Source organism: Homalodisca vitripennis, chromosome 6, assembly GCF_021130785.1.
Source record: "Homalodisca vitripennis isolate AUS2020 chromosome 6, UT_GWSS_2.1, whole genome shotgun sequence".
Lineage (NCBI taxonomy): Eukaryota > Metazoa > Arthropoda > Insecta > Hemiptera > Cicadellidae > Homalodisca > Homalodisca vitripennis.
In genome coordinates, this window is record NC_060212.1 from 32,006,097 (window position 1) to 32,024,618 (window position 18,522).

Sequence of the window (18,522 nt, forward strand, 5' to 3'; positions counted from 1 at the left end):
AACTATAGTCTTCAGTTCCTGGGTGATTATTTTAAAACAGTGTCAACCTTGATTGTAAGTAATAAAAACAAACTTTTGGAGTTACATTCTGGATTGAATAAACTTCTAAAATGTCTAAATGATGTTTTTTAATTGTTCATTGTTTCTGTTACTCATTTACTTAAATTTACTGAATTAAATAGGGTTCTGCATGCTTTATTATACATAGCACTTAGGCATGCAGGATAGTTATATTTGTAAAACAAGTATGAATGATTTCCAAATATGACATGGTATTTTATTTAGTAAGTATTTCTAGATTGATAATAAATAAATACTAAAAACATTATCGGCCCCAGAACTGAGCTCTGGGGTATACCAATTAAAACAAACTGTTGTCTATTAGTAAGATCTAAACCATTGAAGAGGAGTTCCACACACTTTTTTTGTACATTATCATTAAAATACTAACTAAAATATACATTTTACAAAGAAAAACTAAAATCTCTTTGGATGCATATTAATTTAAAATGAGACATCTCCCAAAAAGCTACAACTAAAAGGAAGAGCGTAAACATGCTGAAGTTTAACATTATTCTTATGGGAAAAACTCAGGCCATTTCTCTACAAAAGGCTTTGAATAGCAAATATATATTAAGTATAAAATAAATTATGCTATAACAGGGGAACTTTCTTTCCATTCACGACCACAAAATACTATCCCTATTACTATTGATAACCTTTCCCACAGGAACGCTTTCTCTCCCATTATTTTCAAGAATTATTGGAAACACATCTGCTTCATTGGTAAACATATCTCATTGATCATGAGATTATACCAGCATTCTCACCTGTTTCAGAGCAATATTAAAAGTACTCTTGCTTGTGCCATTTTCATAAGCATATAACAGTCTTCTGAGCAATAGTGAAAATTTCATTCACATTTATTGTTAACATAATGATTCATGACTAAAACAAATCTTAGAAACTAAAAATGCAATTGTAACGATGACTACATATGAAGAAACACATAAGAACAAACTTTTCAAAAAATCCTTCTTCCTCCAACTCAGACATAAAAAATGCAAATTTTCACCATAAAGTTTCACGTGCTGAAGTTTAACATTGTTCTTATGGGAAAAACTCATGCCATTCCTTTACAATATAGCAAATATCTATTAAAGAATAAAATAAAGGTTTTTTTTCCTTTACCCTTGGACCCCCTTGCTGGCTATGTCCTTGCTGCAGATGTATCAGAACAATCGATGTAGCTACTTACCGTACGAGAGAAGTGAAGGCAGCCGGTTGGTCGGTGCAGTAACCCGAGGTCAAGCATGCGCAGTCTACACGGATCACCTCCCGCCAGCCACTGTGCCACTTCCCCCACCACTCCCCGCCCCTGTGTGGGCCAGACTCAGCCTCTCCAGTCGACTACAGGTGAGGTGCCTCAGCAGCACCCGCACTCCCTCGCTGCCCACCGTGTTGTGCCCAATCTCCAACCTCTCCAAGGTCTCTGTGAACAGATAAAATATTCACCATTTAATATCCTTCATTGCCCCTTTCCCTTGGGTCTTCTATTAACTCTTTAAACACAACAACTTGGGTCCGTATAAGCGGCCGAGTTGATCGTTAAAAAGTTATAGTGATTATAGATGCAGAGCAGTCTCTCAGTAAAAATGAAGTAATAACTGTTAAAAGTATCCAACAGAGAACAGTTAAAAGTTCATTTCTATAGTTTTAACTGAACCAAGCGGTTTTTCACTACTGTTTATGGCAATTGCCAAACCACATACAGACAAATAACAACAGCTGTTCATTTTTTATTGTCGCCTGACTCAGCATTCGACTATAAATGCCAGTATGGTTACTTATAGCTTTGGCATTACATCAAACTGTAAATTTAAGGAATTTATAACTTTAAGAGCTCAAATAATATAATCTATAATAATTTAGAAAAGAAATTTGCATTATTTACTACTGCCATCTTTAAGACTGAACAAAACTTTGTAAAGATTTTTGCTGGTAATAATGTTTTTACAAGTAAAATATGAATCAACACTTTCGGTGTCGATCGGACTTTAGAAATTATGTGATCGACAGCAAATGGGTTGGTCGACGTTTCCGGGGTAGAACATCTGGACAATGTTTGTCCTCTAGCACGACATTCAAAAAATAAGACGTAAACTAAAACATAGGGTGTGTAAAATGTCTGGAAACACCAAAATGTTCTTAATAACCGAAATTTAATATTCAAAAGTTTCAAAACTTTTACGAAATTAAATTCTTTCAATACCCAAAATGTTCTATTTTCTGATAAGAGTGATTCCTAAAAAGTTTATCCCATACAAAATGGCGACTGTTAAAAGGTTTAAAATACTTCAACAGCCACCATTTGAATAAAGCTTATCAGTGTGGTTTATGGCATCGTGTTCTAATAATAAATACCTTTGAAATTATATGCAAATCGACCTAGGCTTTCACTTAAGATTTCCATAACGCTACCCAAGAGCCATCACACCAATGTAGGTGAATGATGGTTATTGCTAAAAAAGTAATTAAGATAGCCGTATAACATTTTATCTGCTATGGTTTAAAAAATACAAGGTGTTTCTTGACTATGTTACCCACCCAATATATTGTTCTTAATTTGACGTTTCATAAATAATAGTCCACTGACCCAAAGAGAGGTTACAAGCTCCTGTAAAACTTGCAGCAGCGGTAACACCCACAGACACGAGTGACAGGCAGGTCAGAGCCTTGGTGACTTGCATCAACTTGCCGAGAGCGTTCACACATGACTTGACCCCGGGCTTGTTGTGGCTCATCTTCAGTATCTCCAACCTCTGAAATACACAACATATATTGTGAATTATAAGCTATACAAGGTAGGAGTACGTCGGGAACATGTGTCGCCTAACAGGCTAACATAAGTTTCAAGGCTAAATTAATTTCGATATATTTTTTAAATGTTTTACCGTGTACCCCAAGTGTGGTACCTTAAAAATTAATCAATTATGTGCTTGACGGGGGTACACTATAGTCCAAGGTATTTATTCAAGTACGGGGTCACATTTACAAACCACCAAGACAGGCAAACAATAAAAACGCAATAATGAAATGTATAGCAATGTGTACCCCAACGGACGCACAATGCACTTTACAATAGCCCAATGTGTACCCAATCGGGTACATGACGACAGTTGTGAAAGATAACATTTATCCAATGGGGTACACATTGTTCTGAACATGTTAACACTTTACAAACGATTATTTACTAACCATAACCTCAATACACAAACAGCTAAATAGTAATCTTATAGATAATATCACTTCTTAATGAGACGTGCATATTCACCAGCTAGCCATGAGCGTTCTGACATAACCCAAAGTGTTCATGTTCGACGGTGGCATAAACTTAATAGAGCAATTAAGTTTTAATTCAATTAATTTTAAAACTGTACATTACCTTACAAGCTTGATGCTCCACTACGTGATGTACAAAGATGTTGAGACCCTCATAGGTGATACCGTTACAAGTCAAGTCGAGCTCTCTCAGGTGTGGAAGTTTGGTAACCAGTTTTGCCAACAGCTGTAAATTTAAAAAAAATATAAAACTACTTCAACCATATTTTCTACTCCATAGAGACTGTTGTGTCATTAAAAGCAACCACTTCCTTGCATAACTCCAAATGAAATCTGTTATCCATTCTAAATCGTCCAAGAAAACCAGTTTAATAATGTGTGTGACATTATCATCACTCAGAAATGAGCCACTTACAAATCCATGACATTGTCAATATTCAGGAATGACCCGTTTACAAGTATGATATTCTAGGCATTAGGGAATTAACTGTTATAAGTCTATGACATTATCGACATTCAGGAGGAATGACCTGTCTATGACGTAGACATTCAGGAATGATCCATTTGCAAATCCATAACTTTGGCAACACTCAAGTATGATGTGTTGAGAAGTACTATATATGGCATCGTACATACTGAGGAATGACATACACATTACATTGTAACACTTAGGAATAGCCTGTTTACAAACCCAGAGCTGTTAATGGCTCAGTTGTTTGCATGAAGTCTACTATATGTCATATTAGTAGCAAGTTTATATTTCCTGCAGACCTTTATTTTGTCATCAGTTTGCAAAATAGTAACAACAAAAAGTAGCAAAAATGTTCAACTACAAATGATTGCTTAAATTTGAGATGTTCAATTGTTTAATGCATTAAGAGGAAATAAAAAATGAAAAAAGATCAGACAATTATTTACTCATTCGTGAACAATTTTCACATGTGTCTTTTATACTGAATAACAAGTTACTAAGTCTCAAAATATCTGCTTACTTGATGAGTAACATGACAGTTACAAAAGTAGGGATCTTACTTTCCAAATTAATTTATAACTTCTATTTAAATTGGCATAAACTGTTTCAACTCTACTAAGCAACTGAAATGAATAGCTTAATTATAAATTATAAAATATTGTGACTTAAGCGTTTCAAAAGTAAAAGACTTAAGTCCTATTAATTTTACCGTTAATCTTTTTTTTTTCTTTATATATTCAGAAATTAAATTGTATTTACTTAATTTACTGCAATGCAACCGAACTCCAGAAATGTTTCAGTTTAGTTAAGTTCATGAAACTATACTTGAGGTTAACTTGTTCTTTGTAAACAAATTGAAGTACCGGTAATATAAATACAAACTAATTCCTTAATTTGTTAAGTACCTTTCAACACCTATAAATTAAGTTAATTTACAGTCTGTCACAAGTCCGTAAAGAACATCCACTGAAACCAGCAGCATATGCTTTAGAATTTAGATTTATATAAGTTACAGAACATTGTAATTTATAATTATGTCAGTAACAAGAATGAACACAAGAGACAACATTCGTTTAGTTGCAATCATTTGAAGTGATAAAAGAGTTAAAATTATCAGTCCCTTAATTTTTTTTATTATTTTTCATAGGTGATATTTAAACGTTTTGTAAAAGAAATGGTCCAAAAGATCATTTCTAAATCTTGGAGGATGTGCGCATGCGTGGCTTTGAGTGACAGCACTTGAACGTCGCTCGATCATTTATTTCAAAACAAGAAAAATTATTTAATTATTTAAGCCCGTGCTCAGTTTCAAATCGTTTGTGAAGCTCTGACGGAACGAACGAGACATCAGAGGAGACGTTTGGACACTTAGATGTCAGTGAGTACAGTGAACGGTTTCGCCAGTGTGCACATAACCCTACTTGCTGACTAACCTGCACCTAGCGAGAAAGCACACTGGAACAGGTTGTTCATTGCTTACGTGAGACTGGAGAGCGGTCTACAAACTCTACTCCATTGCTCATCACTACTGTGTGGCGGTATCGGTAACGTCATGGACTGCCAATCTGATTGACGCGGGTTCGGTTCCTCCCGGATGCAAAACATTTTTGCTCTTCATTGAGATCCCTGTACTAGAAACTTATTATTTTTCTCTCTGTTTCTGTACATAGTTTTAACGTCATTATTTGTTGTAATTTTAACTTTATTGTTTTCTTTTTGTTGTAATTTTAACTTATTGTCCTGTCTTTGTTGTAGTTTTTAACTGTTTATATTGTTGATTTCTATTTATTTAGTTTTTTAATATTTGTTTATATATAATGTATTAAAACTTTTAAATTATTTGTATATTTTTTTATCATACATTTATATTTTATTATTCTTGGTGCATTTATTTTACCAAATTATTTTTATTTATTTACAATTTTAACTAATTTAATATATTACTCTAAATGCCTTAGAAATTAAATCAAAAATATTTATTCTACCAAATCAAAAAGGCATTGTATATTTATTTTATTGTATACGGTTGTTGTCCTTCTTAATACTGTACAACTTTTTAAAATTGGACAAGAGAATGTTCTCTTTGGAATTATCCAAAAGTGGCAAGCCACATATCCTATATGATAACTTTAAGTACAGAGAAAGTTATTCCCTTAAAAATGGTTGGTGAAGTGGTCTGGAGATGTCTAGGCAAAACCTGCAGCGCTACAATTTAAAACGGTATGAAAGTAAGAAGGAACTAATTACAGTAAACGCTAAACATACTGGACACCATCCTGTGACTATGCGCAGCCTCTCCACTCCACAACGCAACATCTCACGCCACCTTCCGCGTCACTCGCGGCTGAGCTCGGTACGTCCACCCCGCGCGTTTCGTCACCCGCGGCTGAGCCCGGTACGTCCACCCCGCGCGTTTCGTCACCCGCGGCTGAGCCCGGTACGTCCACCCCGCGCGTTTCGTCACCCGCGGCTGAGCCCGGTACGTCCACCCCGCGCGTTTCGTCACCCGCGGCTGAGCCCGGCAAGTCCACTTCACGCGCTCCGTCACCCGCACCGGCCGCGCCCTGTGATGTCGACCCTTCTTCACCTGCGGCAATTCCCTTGGTCGTGTCTGAGTGGGAAATTGAAAACTCCAAACTCAAAAAAGAACTTGAGTTACTGAAGGAGGACCGGAAGAAAATTTTAAACCACTCAATAGAATCGGATACACGATTGCTTCAATTCACTGACCAGGTGTTTGTCGCAGGGTCAAGGCAACGCCACCTAACAAGAGATCAGGCAGTTCAGTGCGAATCAATCGGCTGTCTTGACAGTCGATGCGCTGAAAATCGGAACTTGCTGGCTAGCCTTAGAACGACCATCGAAGTTCTTGAAGCGGAAGTTGCTGCACTAAGAGCTGAAAAGAAAACCTGCGAATGCTTCAAAGAAGGCGATGGCGAATGGACAATCCAGAAAAATAGAAAACTGTACATAAAACTGCAAAACCGTTATCATTTACTTCCTGAAGAAAAAAATACAATCCCTTCGCGATCAAAAACTATAAACAAGAAAATAGAAAAACAAGAAGTCAACAAGAATATAAAGTCCAATAGTAAAAATATTAACAAAGCAAAGAAGAAACAACATGCAAGACGAAAAAATAACAATAGAGTGAAAACTAGCCAATTGCAATCAGACAACATGGGGTCACGAAAAACCTTGGATTTCAGCTCAGTGGTGATCGAGGGTGACAGCCACGCGCGTGGTCTAGCAGCTCTTCTCCAACAACGAGTGGATCGGAGGACTTCAGTGACGGGTATCTGCAAGCCTGGGGCCAAGCTGGGTGCTGTTACATCTGCAATCACCACCGCCATCGAGGAGCTGCTGCGTCATACTTGCCGGTACCAACGACATCGCAGCCGGAGAGTCTCAGACCATCTTTAGAGACCTCGAGCAGCGCATCCTCACCCGCACAGGCCCGGCCAGTGTGTTACTGGCTACTGTCCCCCACAGACACGACCTACCTGCCCGCCACCCAGTGAACCAACAAACCCGCCTGGTGAACAACTATATGGAAGAGTTGTGTGTCAGACACAAACGTCTACATCTACTCAACTTCAACTCCATCAGTAGGCGGTGGTTCACTGGGCATGGAATGCACCTTGGGCCTGAGGGCAAGTGTCTACTGGCCGAGCTTATTCTGGACCATCTGGCGAGTCTCTCGGCACGTGCAAGGATAGGGCTACAGCCTAGAGTGCCCCCTACTCAACCGGCTCCCAGCTCCAACACTCTTCCAGCCACCCCAGCAGAGACCCCACCACCGCCGCCTCCGCTGGTCAGCTCACCTCCGCCCCGGGTCACCTGTTTCCAGCTCGATAGTTACGCGGATGTGGTGAGAATGGCTCCTCTTGCTACAGTGCCTGAAGGACAATATAGACCATCAACATCACATGTTGAATCTGTTTTTTTAGGGACCCCGCTTCAACTCATAGGACCAAATTGACAAACAAAAACAAACAAAAATCAGCAAATCTCAAATAATCACCCAGAAATTGAAATAAGACTGCTTCACCAAAATGCACAATCAGCAACCAACAAAATGGAAGAAATCCAACTCATGTGCGAGGATCAAAAAACTGATCTCCTTGTGGTAACTGAAAAACTGGTTTAACGAGGAAAATCTCGCACATTACAAAATTCCAAATTACAAATTGGCTTGCGCGTTTTGTCGACCTCACTCCAAAGGAGGGGGCGTTGCAATTTTTCTGAAACAAAATTTCATGTTCTCCCCCTTTCCGATCCAAGATTTAGCCGAAAAAGACTTTGAAGCAGTAGGAATCAATTTGCAAACAAACAAATCTAAATTGTTAGTGATCGGAATTTACAAGTCTCCCAGCGGATGTAAGGACACTTTCTTTTCAAAATTCGAACAATTACTTACGAAACTGACTAACCAACGTCAGAAATTCGTCGTAATGGGGGATTTTAACATTGACGCGTTGGACAAAAGTCATCAGTCCACCATTCGACTAGTCGATTTATTGAGGTCATTCAACCTTGAGTTGCTTGTCAACACTCCGACGAGAGTTACGGCTACAACTAAATCGGCTATCGACAACGTCATCTCCAATCACTCAAGTGTCGCAGTGTCTGTGGTAAACACAGCGATTTCCGACCACTATGGCCAAGAGGTCATAATAAGTGGAATAAAATTAGAAAGGGAGCCCAAAAGTACACAAACAGTAAGAGACGTAAGGCCAGAAAACATCGCTCACCTCAACACTTCCCTGTCTAAAGAGACATGGAATTTTCTAAATTCATCTGATCCTGTAGAGCAGCAATTCAAAACGTTTAACGACACTCTAAATTTTCATTTTAACATCTGCTGCCCTACCAGAAAAATTAGTGTTGGCGAAAAAAAATCAAACAACAAACATTGGATCACTAAAGGCATTTTGGTTTCTAGAGAAAAATTAAAGTTTTTCTCGGAAATTAATAAAAATACTTCAAATGACAACTTCAAAATTTTTTTTTAGGAAATATAAAAGCATTTACAGAAAAGTGATCCAAGCTGCAAAAGCATATGATGTCTCTAAATCAATTCTCTCTTCCAAAAACATTTCAAAAACAACTTGGAGCATCATTAACAATAAAACAAAAGTTCACAAGCAAATCAAAATTAAAATTGGGGACAAACTTGAGGAAGATGCAACTGAGATTGCGAACCAGTTTAACGGGTTTTTCGCAACCGTTGTTGGTGGGCTGAGTCCTCGACCATCTGAACCTCAAGTACGCCCCTCGCGAAGACAGAGCCCCACAGACTCCATGGTGTTGGCGCCTGTTGTTGAGGATGAGCTTAAACGAATTATTCAGCAGCTCCCAGCCAAAAAATCAAACGATTTAAATCTTATGTCAACATGGCTCATTAAAAGTGTCTTCAAGCACTTAGTGAGACCATTAACCCAACTGATAAATTCTTCATTCCAAAGTGGAGTTTTCCCCTCCCTCCTGAAAGTCGCTAAAGTTGTCCCAATATTTAAGAAAGATGATCCGCTGTCTATCAATAATTATAGGCCTGTCTCAATTTTGCCAGTATTGAGCAAAATATTTGAAAAACTTTTTCTCATAAGAATGCTTTCTTTTTTGGACAAATACAATCAGTTCTCTGATGAACAATTTGGGTTCAGAAAGGGCAAATCGACAACTGACGCAGTTGTTAGTCTTGTTGATATGATTGTGGAGGGGATAGAAAATCGGAAACACACAATGAGTGTGTTTCTTGACCTGTCCAAAGCATTCGACTGCGTTGACCATAACACACTGCTAGACAAACTGGAGTCTCATGGCATTCGAGGCGTGCCCCTTGAATGGCTTAGCTCATTCCTAAGCCACAGATCCCAAGTTGTCCAAATTTCAAATCAACTGTCCAGGCCAATAAAACTGAAATATGGTGTCCCACAGGGATCCATACTCAGTCCTGTGCTTTTCCTGCTTTATGTCAACGACATAGGATCATCACTTCGGCATGGAAAACTAGTGCAGTATGCTGATGATACGACTCTCTGTTTCAGTGGGAAATCCAGTGAAGTTTTGGAACAACAGGCTTTTGTTGACATCAACAACTGTGTCCAACACTTCAACAGCCTCAATCTCACAGCAAACTCATCAAAATCAAATGTTTTGAATTTCTCTTTGCGTGTGGTGGAAAACCTTAGTGAACCCGCAGTTTTCTTGGGGGACTCCACACTGGACGAAGTCTGCTCTTCAAAATTCCTGGGAATACACCTTGATAGAGGGTTGACCTGGAATGATCATATTGACCACGTTTGTGCCAAAATTTCCTCAGGAATTTTCGTTCTGAGGTCTTTAGCAAAATACTGCCCGAGTCAGGTACTGATAACGGCGTATTACGGCTTGATTTATCCCCATCTGTCCTACGGTCTGGTTCTGTGGGGAGCGTGTGCAAACACTCACTTCCAGAGAGTTTTCAGACTTCAAAAAAAATCGATTCGAATCATCGCAAAAATCAATTACAGAGAGTCGTGCAGGCCGGTTTTCAAGAAATTGCAGCTGTTGACGTTGCCGTGTCTCTACATTTTAGAAACAACCATGTTTTGTATGTACAAATGTGCCTTAACCAGAGGCCGGGACATACACATGTATGAGACACGAGGCAGAGAAAACTACCGTACGGGAAGACACAGAACGGTAGTTTGTGAACACTTGCCTTCGCAAGCAGGTGTTAATTTCCTCAACAGACTGCCCAACTCTATAAAAACTACCCCAACGCCCAAGGCGTTCAAAGCTCGTCTCAAACGCCTTTTGGTGTCGCATGCATTTTATAATGCAGATGAGTTTTTTGAATTCGACTGGGAGACCACACAATTGGAATGACTGACTCCAATGTTTGAAGTGGGTTTCATTGGCCAGGAATGAAAGATGCGTGATTGTAAAACTGTATGTTTGAATGAGGTAATGTGGTATGAATGTTTAAAATTTTAGAATTACTCGTACAATATTGACGTTTGCTATGCAACTCATACATGTTGTCCTTGCAATAAAAGAATTTGATTTGATTTGATTTGAAATCTTGATTAACCTCCAAAGGAATAAAACCTATGACACTTCTGTGAACATGAAAGAGGTACAACTTTACTATTACACTCAAAAGAATGTAATGCAAGAATTTCATTATTACCTGCATACCGCTGTCCCCGACCCTGTTGTCACTCAGTATCAAGTGTTGGAGCGAAGTCTGGTGCAGTGAGGCTCGGAAACACAGGGTCCAACATCGGAGCATCCAGCGAACAGCCTTTCAGGTTCAGAGAAAACGATGCCTGGCTGATGTCCAGACTCCTCTCCAGGTACTCATCCACATCTAAGTACAAAAAGACATTGTTTACATCTGTTTGTTGTAAACGATACTGTTAAATCCCAAGGAATGTAGAATTTGCACTGTCATTTGTTTCTTAAATGCAAAAAATATGAAAGCAGTTGAATTCTTCAAGAAATTAATGTGAGGAATAAACACTACGAGTAACAGAGCAGTAAGATACGGTTTGAGCATTTTGTAACATGTTATTTTTTTTTTACATACAAAATTAAATTTAAATTAAAAATATTCATTAGTAAAATTGAAAAATTAGAACAGACAATTTTTTTAATATTACGAATAACGACTTGAGTTTTAGAATTATCATAAAAAGGAGCGAAATAATTATTTTACTGACGATGAGTCAGACGCTATCTGGCAGGTCCGTGCCCGCACGGATATCGCCGCTTCCCCTCCGATCACGGCGAGAGGAGAAGGCTTCCCCCACCCCCGCGATTCGCGCGAACCTATATAATGACGGCCGATTGAAGACACCAGGGAGACAGCCAGTGACCGCGACACCGCCGACGACCGCTGCTCACCACTACTTCGAACCCTTCCCCCGACCCCGCTCGCCTGAACGACTACATCGCGACTCGACGCCCGCCGCCGATATCCAGCACCAGGTAAGGAACAACGACCCTGTTCCTTACTAAAGTGTTTTATCTCCGCCACCAACAATTCTTCCAAATTTTTTATGTGAAACAGAATTTAATATTTTATTTGTCATTTATGAAAATTAATCGATCTGAAATATATTATTAATGTTTGATGGTTATAGATTTATTTTGATAAGATAATTGTTTGATTTTAAATATACTCTTAATAATTTATTTGATATTTAAGGGTATCATTAAATTTAAATAGAATATATTTGACTTTCTCAATTTACTGAAACTTTAATTACTTTTTCAACTTGAATTACTAAAGTTATTCTTTTCTTCAATTTAACTTATATTCAGGAATTTCAATTACTCAGATTATTTTTTTTGTCATTTCGACTAAATTTTAATTACTGTGTTAAAATTTTCCTTTCTAAATTTTTCAGATCTCGCATTTCTTTTCCTGGCGATCGATCTGACACCTCATCCCGAGTTTCCTTTACGAACTTTCCTACCAATTATCTCCTACCCGGAAAAAAATTATAACAAGTCGGGACTCGCCTTACCACTGCTTTCTTTCCGGCGATAGTACTGGCATCCTATACCCACGACTTCCTTTTATAAATACTTTCTTCCCACCGACCCCGTCCTCATAAACTAAATCTTGTGTTCAATCGATGTAAATTTTTATATTAGGTATAAAGTTTTCTCGACCATCATTCTGTTGTCTGATTATTATCACATTTCTTGGCGAATCTCTAATCTACGCGGAAATATTTTTCTTTCTTATTGAAGTTCAATCTAATTTTCATTTTATTAATTATTTATATTTTTTGTAAGTGATTATCTTTATTTTTCTCCTTTATCTAATTCGGGACTCGCAACCCTTTCTTTTTATTTTTGCGAACGTCCTGACACCCTCACCCCGATAACCTCCATCAAAATATTTATTTAACGATATTTTAGTTTTATTTTTCTAGTGAACTGTGCAGATAGGGTGAGTGTTCAATTTTCTTTGATATTCATAGAGCCCTAATATTTATAGTAATTTAGCTTAGTAGCCTTATTGCATGGTTTAAATCATTTACCTTTATCTTAGCTGGCATATGGTAGGGTAATTCTGCATGGTGTGTTATAAGTGATTATTTTGTTTTTATTTTTCAAAATTATATGCCTGAGAAAGTAAACTCGATATTTTATTTTTGGAGCTATACACTTGCCTAGAGAAAAAATACAGTTTAGTCTATTTTTATATTATAAATTCATCTAGCTTTTGCATCCCGTAGAAATATTTTTTGTTAATGGTTAGTGCTTGCTTTATGTATATAGTAGTTGCACTGTGATATTGGTGCATGGCTAATCTTTAATTTATAAGATTGTATATTTGCTATTGGTGTTATTTGAATATTGCTTTTGTTTGCCATTGCTATTCATATTTTGCTTTGATTTTGTATTTTGCTTCTACTAACCATCATTATTTAACCGATTAATTATTCCAACCCCGGGCTCAATAATTACTGTATACGACTCCCCGACCAAGTTATCAGTGGAGACTACTCAGCTTACTTGTAATTCCTCACTGACCGACGTATTAATAAACAATACAGTTGTTTTCAAAAATCGAACTCGCTTGAACAATAACTTTCCTAGAACAAGACATTTTTATTTTTCTGAGCAAGATTATTTTTTTATTTTTTACTTCTTCAAAATTTTATTGGAGTTGACGTGATGAAGTAAGCCCAACGTTATTTTGGAAGTATCAATTTCTTCCGCAGGGCCCTCTGATTCGACTCCTAACAATAAATAATAGTTATATGAAATTATCGAACCCTGGAATTTTCTAACCCAGCTCGACTGGCTATCTGGCAAGTTGCGAATATTTTCGCTTGCCCCGAAAATAACATCGCAAAGTGGCGCCCGAACAGGGACTGTAATATACGTTAATTTACGAACTTTACGATTTACTTTACACTTTTTTGTGAATATACTTTACAATTTACGACTAAAAATTGTAAAAGTTTTAACAACAACTTTTTGTTTAAGAAAATTTGATACGTACAATAATGATGTACTTACTAAACCTCTTTCTCCGCCCTTATAGTATTATCCTTTATGTATGTAAACGGAAATGATGGACAAGGGGACGCAAACAAACGAAAAACAACCACAACCACTACGACTTTAACTCGTATTACGACACCACAGGCTTCTGGTGGTACAGTGCCAAAAATTAGTCCTCCTACAGTCGTAACATCAGTCGCACCGATTACTACTACGCCTACTGCTACTAGTACCACCACCACTACTACTACTACAATGGGCCTACCGATCCCCCCTACAACTATTCCCAATCCCCAAACTATGATTCCTTCCCCTTCGGAGAATGATCCTCGTGTGGGCTGGATTTATAAACTACAAAAGAACGACCTTCAGGAAGAGTTGAGAAAATTTAATCTGAATCCGGATGGTAATGTGGCTGAACTACGAAAGCGACTTGTGACTTTTCTTAGGTCTGGAAATACACCTCCCGAACCTCTTCCACCAAGAACAGAATTATTGTCATACGAACAAAACCTCGCGACTAATGTAGTGTCCTCAGCATTAGGACCGATTAGTGCCTCTCATATTGATGGTCATATACAACATGAGGAAGTTAGCATTCGAGAAATGTTAAACCTCCCTCCTACAGCTAGTTTTAGATTAGTACAGGAACGATTAGCCCTTTTAATGCACGAAAAATCGGTAAATGCCATAGCCCCAACAAACACACAAGACATAACAACACCTCACCCATTGAGAATGCCGACAGCAAGATCCCTCACAGGTGATGAGCCTCGTGACCCGAATTTTGGATTGTACAGTGGCGCTAACACGGCAAGCAGGCCTACATCTGAACTTAGACATCCGGATATCTCTCATATCTGCAATCAAGTTCGGAAATGGAATTTGAGATTCGATGGGGATGGAGACCCAGTCTCTTTCATTGAGCGTCTCAATGAACTTGCCGAATCTTATGAAATACCTCCCGATCGGCTACTAAAGGCATTACTTTTAAGGGAAACGCTCTTTTCTGGTACCGAAATAATAAGTCATTTTGGACAAACTATGACGACTTTATAATAAGCTTCGAAGAGCAGTATCTTCCTCCAGATTACCGACGTAACTTGGATGAGGAAATAACTCGAAGAACTCAGGGCGAGAGTGAGCCAATGCGGAAATTTATTGTAGCCCTTACGACTCTAATTCGACGACGTGGTGGCTTCTCTGTAAACCAAACACTAAACCGATTATATTCAAACATGAGACCTGAATACAAATTAACGATCAGAAGGGAAAGTTTTCACTCGATTAGTGAATTAATTCATCTTGCCGAAGGTTATGAAAGTTATTTGCGAGAGAAGAATAGTTACCGACCTCCTCCAAATCCGGCTCAATCCATGGTACCTGAGACGGCATACGACTCAAAACGTAGAGTTTTTAAGTCATACCCAGTTCAGATGATAGATAAGCCAGAACTGTATCACGATAAACCCAAATCTTTTATTACCCGATAAACGAAGGTTCGAGCCGTCTACAACTGCCCCGACTAACACTACTCAGCCAAGGCATCTTACTACAGATACAACGACTACCATTCCTATTTGTTGGAATTGCGAAACTAAAGGGCATAAATATCACCAGTGTCCTCTACCTAAAACCATTCGCTGTTTTAACTGTAAAAAAGTAGGAATCCGAACCGTCCAGTGCCCTTGCAGGCAGGGAAACATTTCCGGAGCCCGGAGCGTCAGAGGTGTCCCGGGACTCTGGGGCAACAAATCACCTCAATCGAATGGCCCAAGTGGCTCAACCAAATAAAAGAATTTAACAAAAGCAGCTGTGCAGAAGTTAAATCGAACGATCCTAGACCATTTGTATCCATTAAGATTCAAGAAACTACCTTTTGTGCACTGCTTGATACGGGATCGATGGTGACTATTATAGGGGAAAGAGTCATCATCTACTACAGTTAGGCGTTAGGCCTAAGAACGTAAATGTTAATGTTAATATGGCCGATAGCTCAAATAGTCAGATATCTCAGGCCTTCGAATTTAATTGTGAAATAGCCGATATTAGAACTAAGGTACGCGGCCTGTTTCTAACCAGGCTTAACTACGCCGATGATTTTGGGTATGGACGTTATAACGCCTTTAAAACTGATCGATATCACTCCTCATGAAAAGTACTGCAGAAACAGTGACTAGATGCGATAATTCAAAGACTATTCATACTGATGCCGTTATGACACTAACAGAAGGAGAAAGTAAAAAAACTTAAAGAATTTCTTGATTATCAGTTAAATTTGTTCGATGGTTTTATTGGTCGCACGACATTAGTGGAACATAAAATTCGCCTTAAAACTGATACACCCATAAAACAGAGGTATTATTATCGCAACCCGGCAATGCAGGCGATCATTAACAAAGAAGTTGACAAGATGCTGGAGTCAGGCATCATTGAAACCATCATCTAGTCCTTGGAGCTCTCCACTAGTGCTGGTTAAGAAATCGAATGGAAAAGTAAGGTGTTGCATCGACTTAAGGCGAGTTAATGCGGTCAGTGAGAAGGATGCATATCCCCTTCCCCAAATAAGTGCGATACTCGACAAACTGAGAAATGCTTGCTATATATCCACGATCGACCTAAAGGATGGCTATTGGCAGGTACCTCTCGAAGTTAACAGTAGACTAATTACGGCTTTCACCGTTCCCGGCAGAGGGTTATTCCAATTCAAGGTTATTCCATTTGGCTTACACTCTGCTCCAGCTACCTTTCAGAGATTGCTAGACCAAGTGATAGGACCTGAGTTTGAGCCCTACGCTTTTGCATATTTAGACGATTTGGTGCTGGTATCCCGAACTTTCGAAGAACATTTAAAAACTTCTCAAAGAAGTGTTCGAACGCCTCAGAAATGCAGGATTATTACCAAATATGGAAAAATGTAACTTTTGTAAAAAGGAGTTGAAATACCTTGGCCACGTAATAAACGAGAAAGGAATCCAGACGGATCCAGAAAGGGTTAAATCAATTGTAGATTTTCCAGCACCTAAAACTGTAAAACAAGTACGGAGTTTCTTGGGACTTGCGTCTTGGTACAGACGATTTATCGAAAACTTTGCAAACATATCTAAGCCATTGACGAAACTCTTAAGAAAGGGGAATAGATGGGAATGGACGGATTCTCAAGAACGAGCATTTAATTCCCTTAAAGCAAAACTTTCTACCGCACCGGTCTTAGCCTGCCCTGACTTCAAGGAAACTTTTGTGGTCCACGTGGATGCCTCCAATGAAGGTTTAGGGACTTCGCTTACTCAAAATATTGGCAAGCGGGAGAAGGTTACTGCATATGCGAGTCGACTTTTACACGAGAATGAAAAGAAATTTTCCGTAACCGAGAAAGAATGCCTAGCTTTGGTATGGGCCGTTCAAAAAATTTCGTCCGTACCTCGAAGGGTACAAGTTTATTGCGATAACTGACCATCAAGCTTTAAAGTGGTTGATGAGTTTGGAGAAACCATCTGGAAGACTTGCTCGCTGGATGCTGGAACTACAGCAACATGACTTCGAAGTCCAATACCGCAAGGGAGTCCTGAACCGAGTAGCAGACGCACTCTCCCGGTATCCGACCGACACGTCAAGCTGTGATCCTGTAGTCGGTTCAAAAAAACCGTTGGTTGTAGCAGCACCGCCAAAGACAGTTCGAATAACTCTCGGAGGCAACTATCGCTCAAAACCAAGGAACCAAGACTAGAAACAGCTTCAGGCGAACTTATGCCCGATTGGCACTCGAAAATGCTTCGGAAGGTATCTGCAAGTCCGAATAAATATGCAGATTACACCATTCGAGGAAATAAACTATACCGAAAAATCGAGAAATCATCTACCGACCCAAAAAACAAATTGGAAACTTTGCGTACCAGATTCTCTTAAAATCCGATGTACTGAGAGAAAATCATGACAGCACAACAGCTGGCCATTTAGGTGTTGTAAACAAAACGATTCAGAAAATCAGTGCCAGATACTTTTGGCCTGGATGGCGAAACGATATTCGAAAATATGTAAAAAAATTGCGACACTTGCCAGAGATACAAGGTGGAACAATGTAAACCGGTAGGGAAAATGCATTTCAGACGCCCCCAAGGACCTTGGTTCACAGTAACCAGCGATCTGATGGGACCTTTACCTCGATCTCGTAAAGGAAACAGATTTATCCTGGTGTTCCAAGATACCTTTACCAAATGGGTAGAAAATTGTAGCATTACCATCAGCAACTGCTAAGAAGGTGGCAGAAAAGTTCGAAGACCTTATATTGATGCGATATGGTGCTCCAGAAGTAGTACTGACAGATAACGGAACGCACGCAGTACCTCTCGAAAATCTTCCAAAAACTTACAAGTGATTGGGGAATAATTCACAAAACAACCGCACCTTATAGTCCGCAGAGTAATCCAACAGAGCGAACGAACTGTGTATTGAAAACTATGATTTCTCAGTACGTGCGAAATGATCATCGTAGTTGGGATCAACATTTAAATGAATTTAGATTTGCGTTAAATACATGTTGTAGCGAATCAACAAAATTTACTCCGGCCATGCTCAATTTTGGCAGAGAACTTAAAACTCCAAACTGTATCTACGGTCAGGTATTAGAGAATGCCACTCAAGGTGCTGTTAAACCTAGCGAAATCGATATACATGAATCTCGAATGAACTTCATG

At 38.8% G+C, this 18,522-nt stretch overlaps 1 protein-coding gene across 2 annotated transcripts in view; it reads right to left on the reverse strand.

Annotated features, from left to right (window-relative positions):
- Positions 1 to 2,784: 2,784 nt before the first annotated feature.
- Positions 2,785 to 18,522, reverse strand: part of LOC124364213 (tonsoku-like protein) — a 61,989-nt gene continuing 46,251 nt past the window's right edge. For both annotated transcript variants that reach the window (XM_046819529.1, XM_046819528.1), the window contains 3 exons: positions 10,992 to 11,171; positions 3,446 to 3,568; positions 2,785 to 2,822 (listed from right to left, as the gene is read on the reverse strand). In XM_046819529.1, the coding sequence (XP_046675485.1) occupies positions 11,020 to 11,171 (152 nt within the window). In that variant the 3' untranslated portion in view covers positions 2,785 to 2,822; positions 3,446 to 3,568; positions 10,992 to 11,019. The remainder of the gene's footprint in view (positions 2,823 to 3,445; positions 3,569 to 10,991; positions 11,172 to 18,522) is intronic.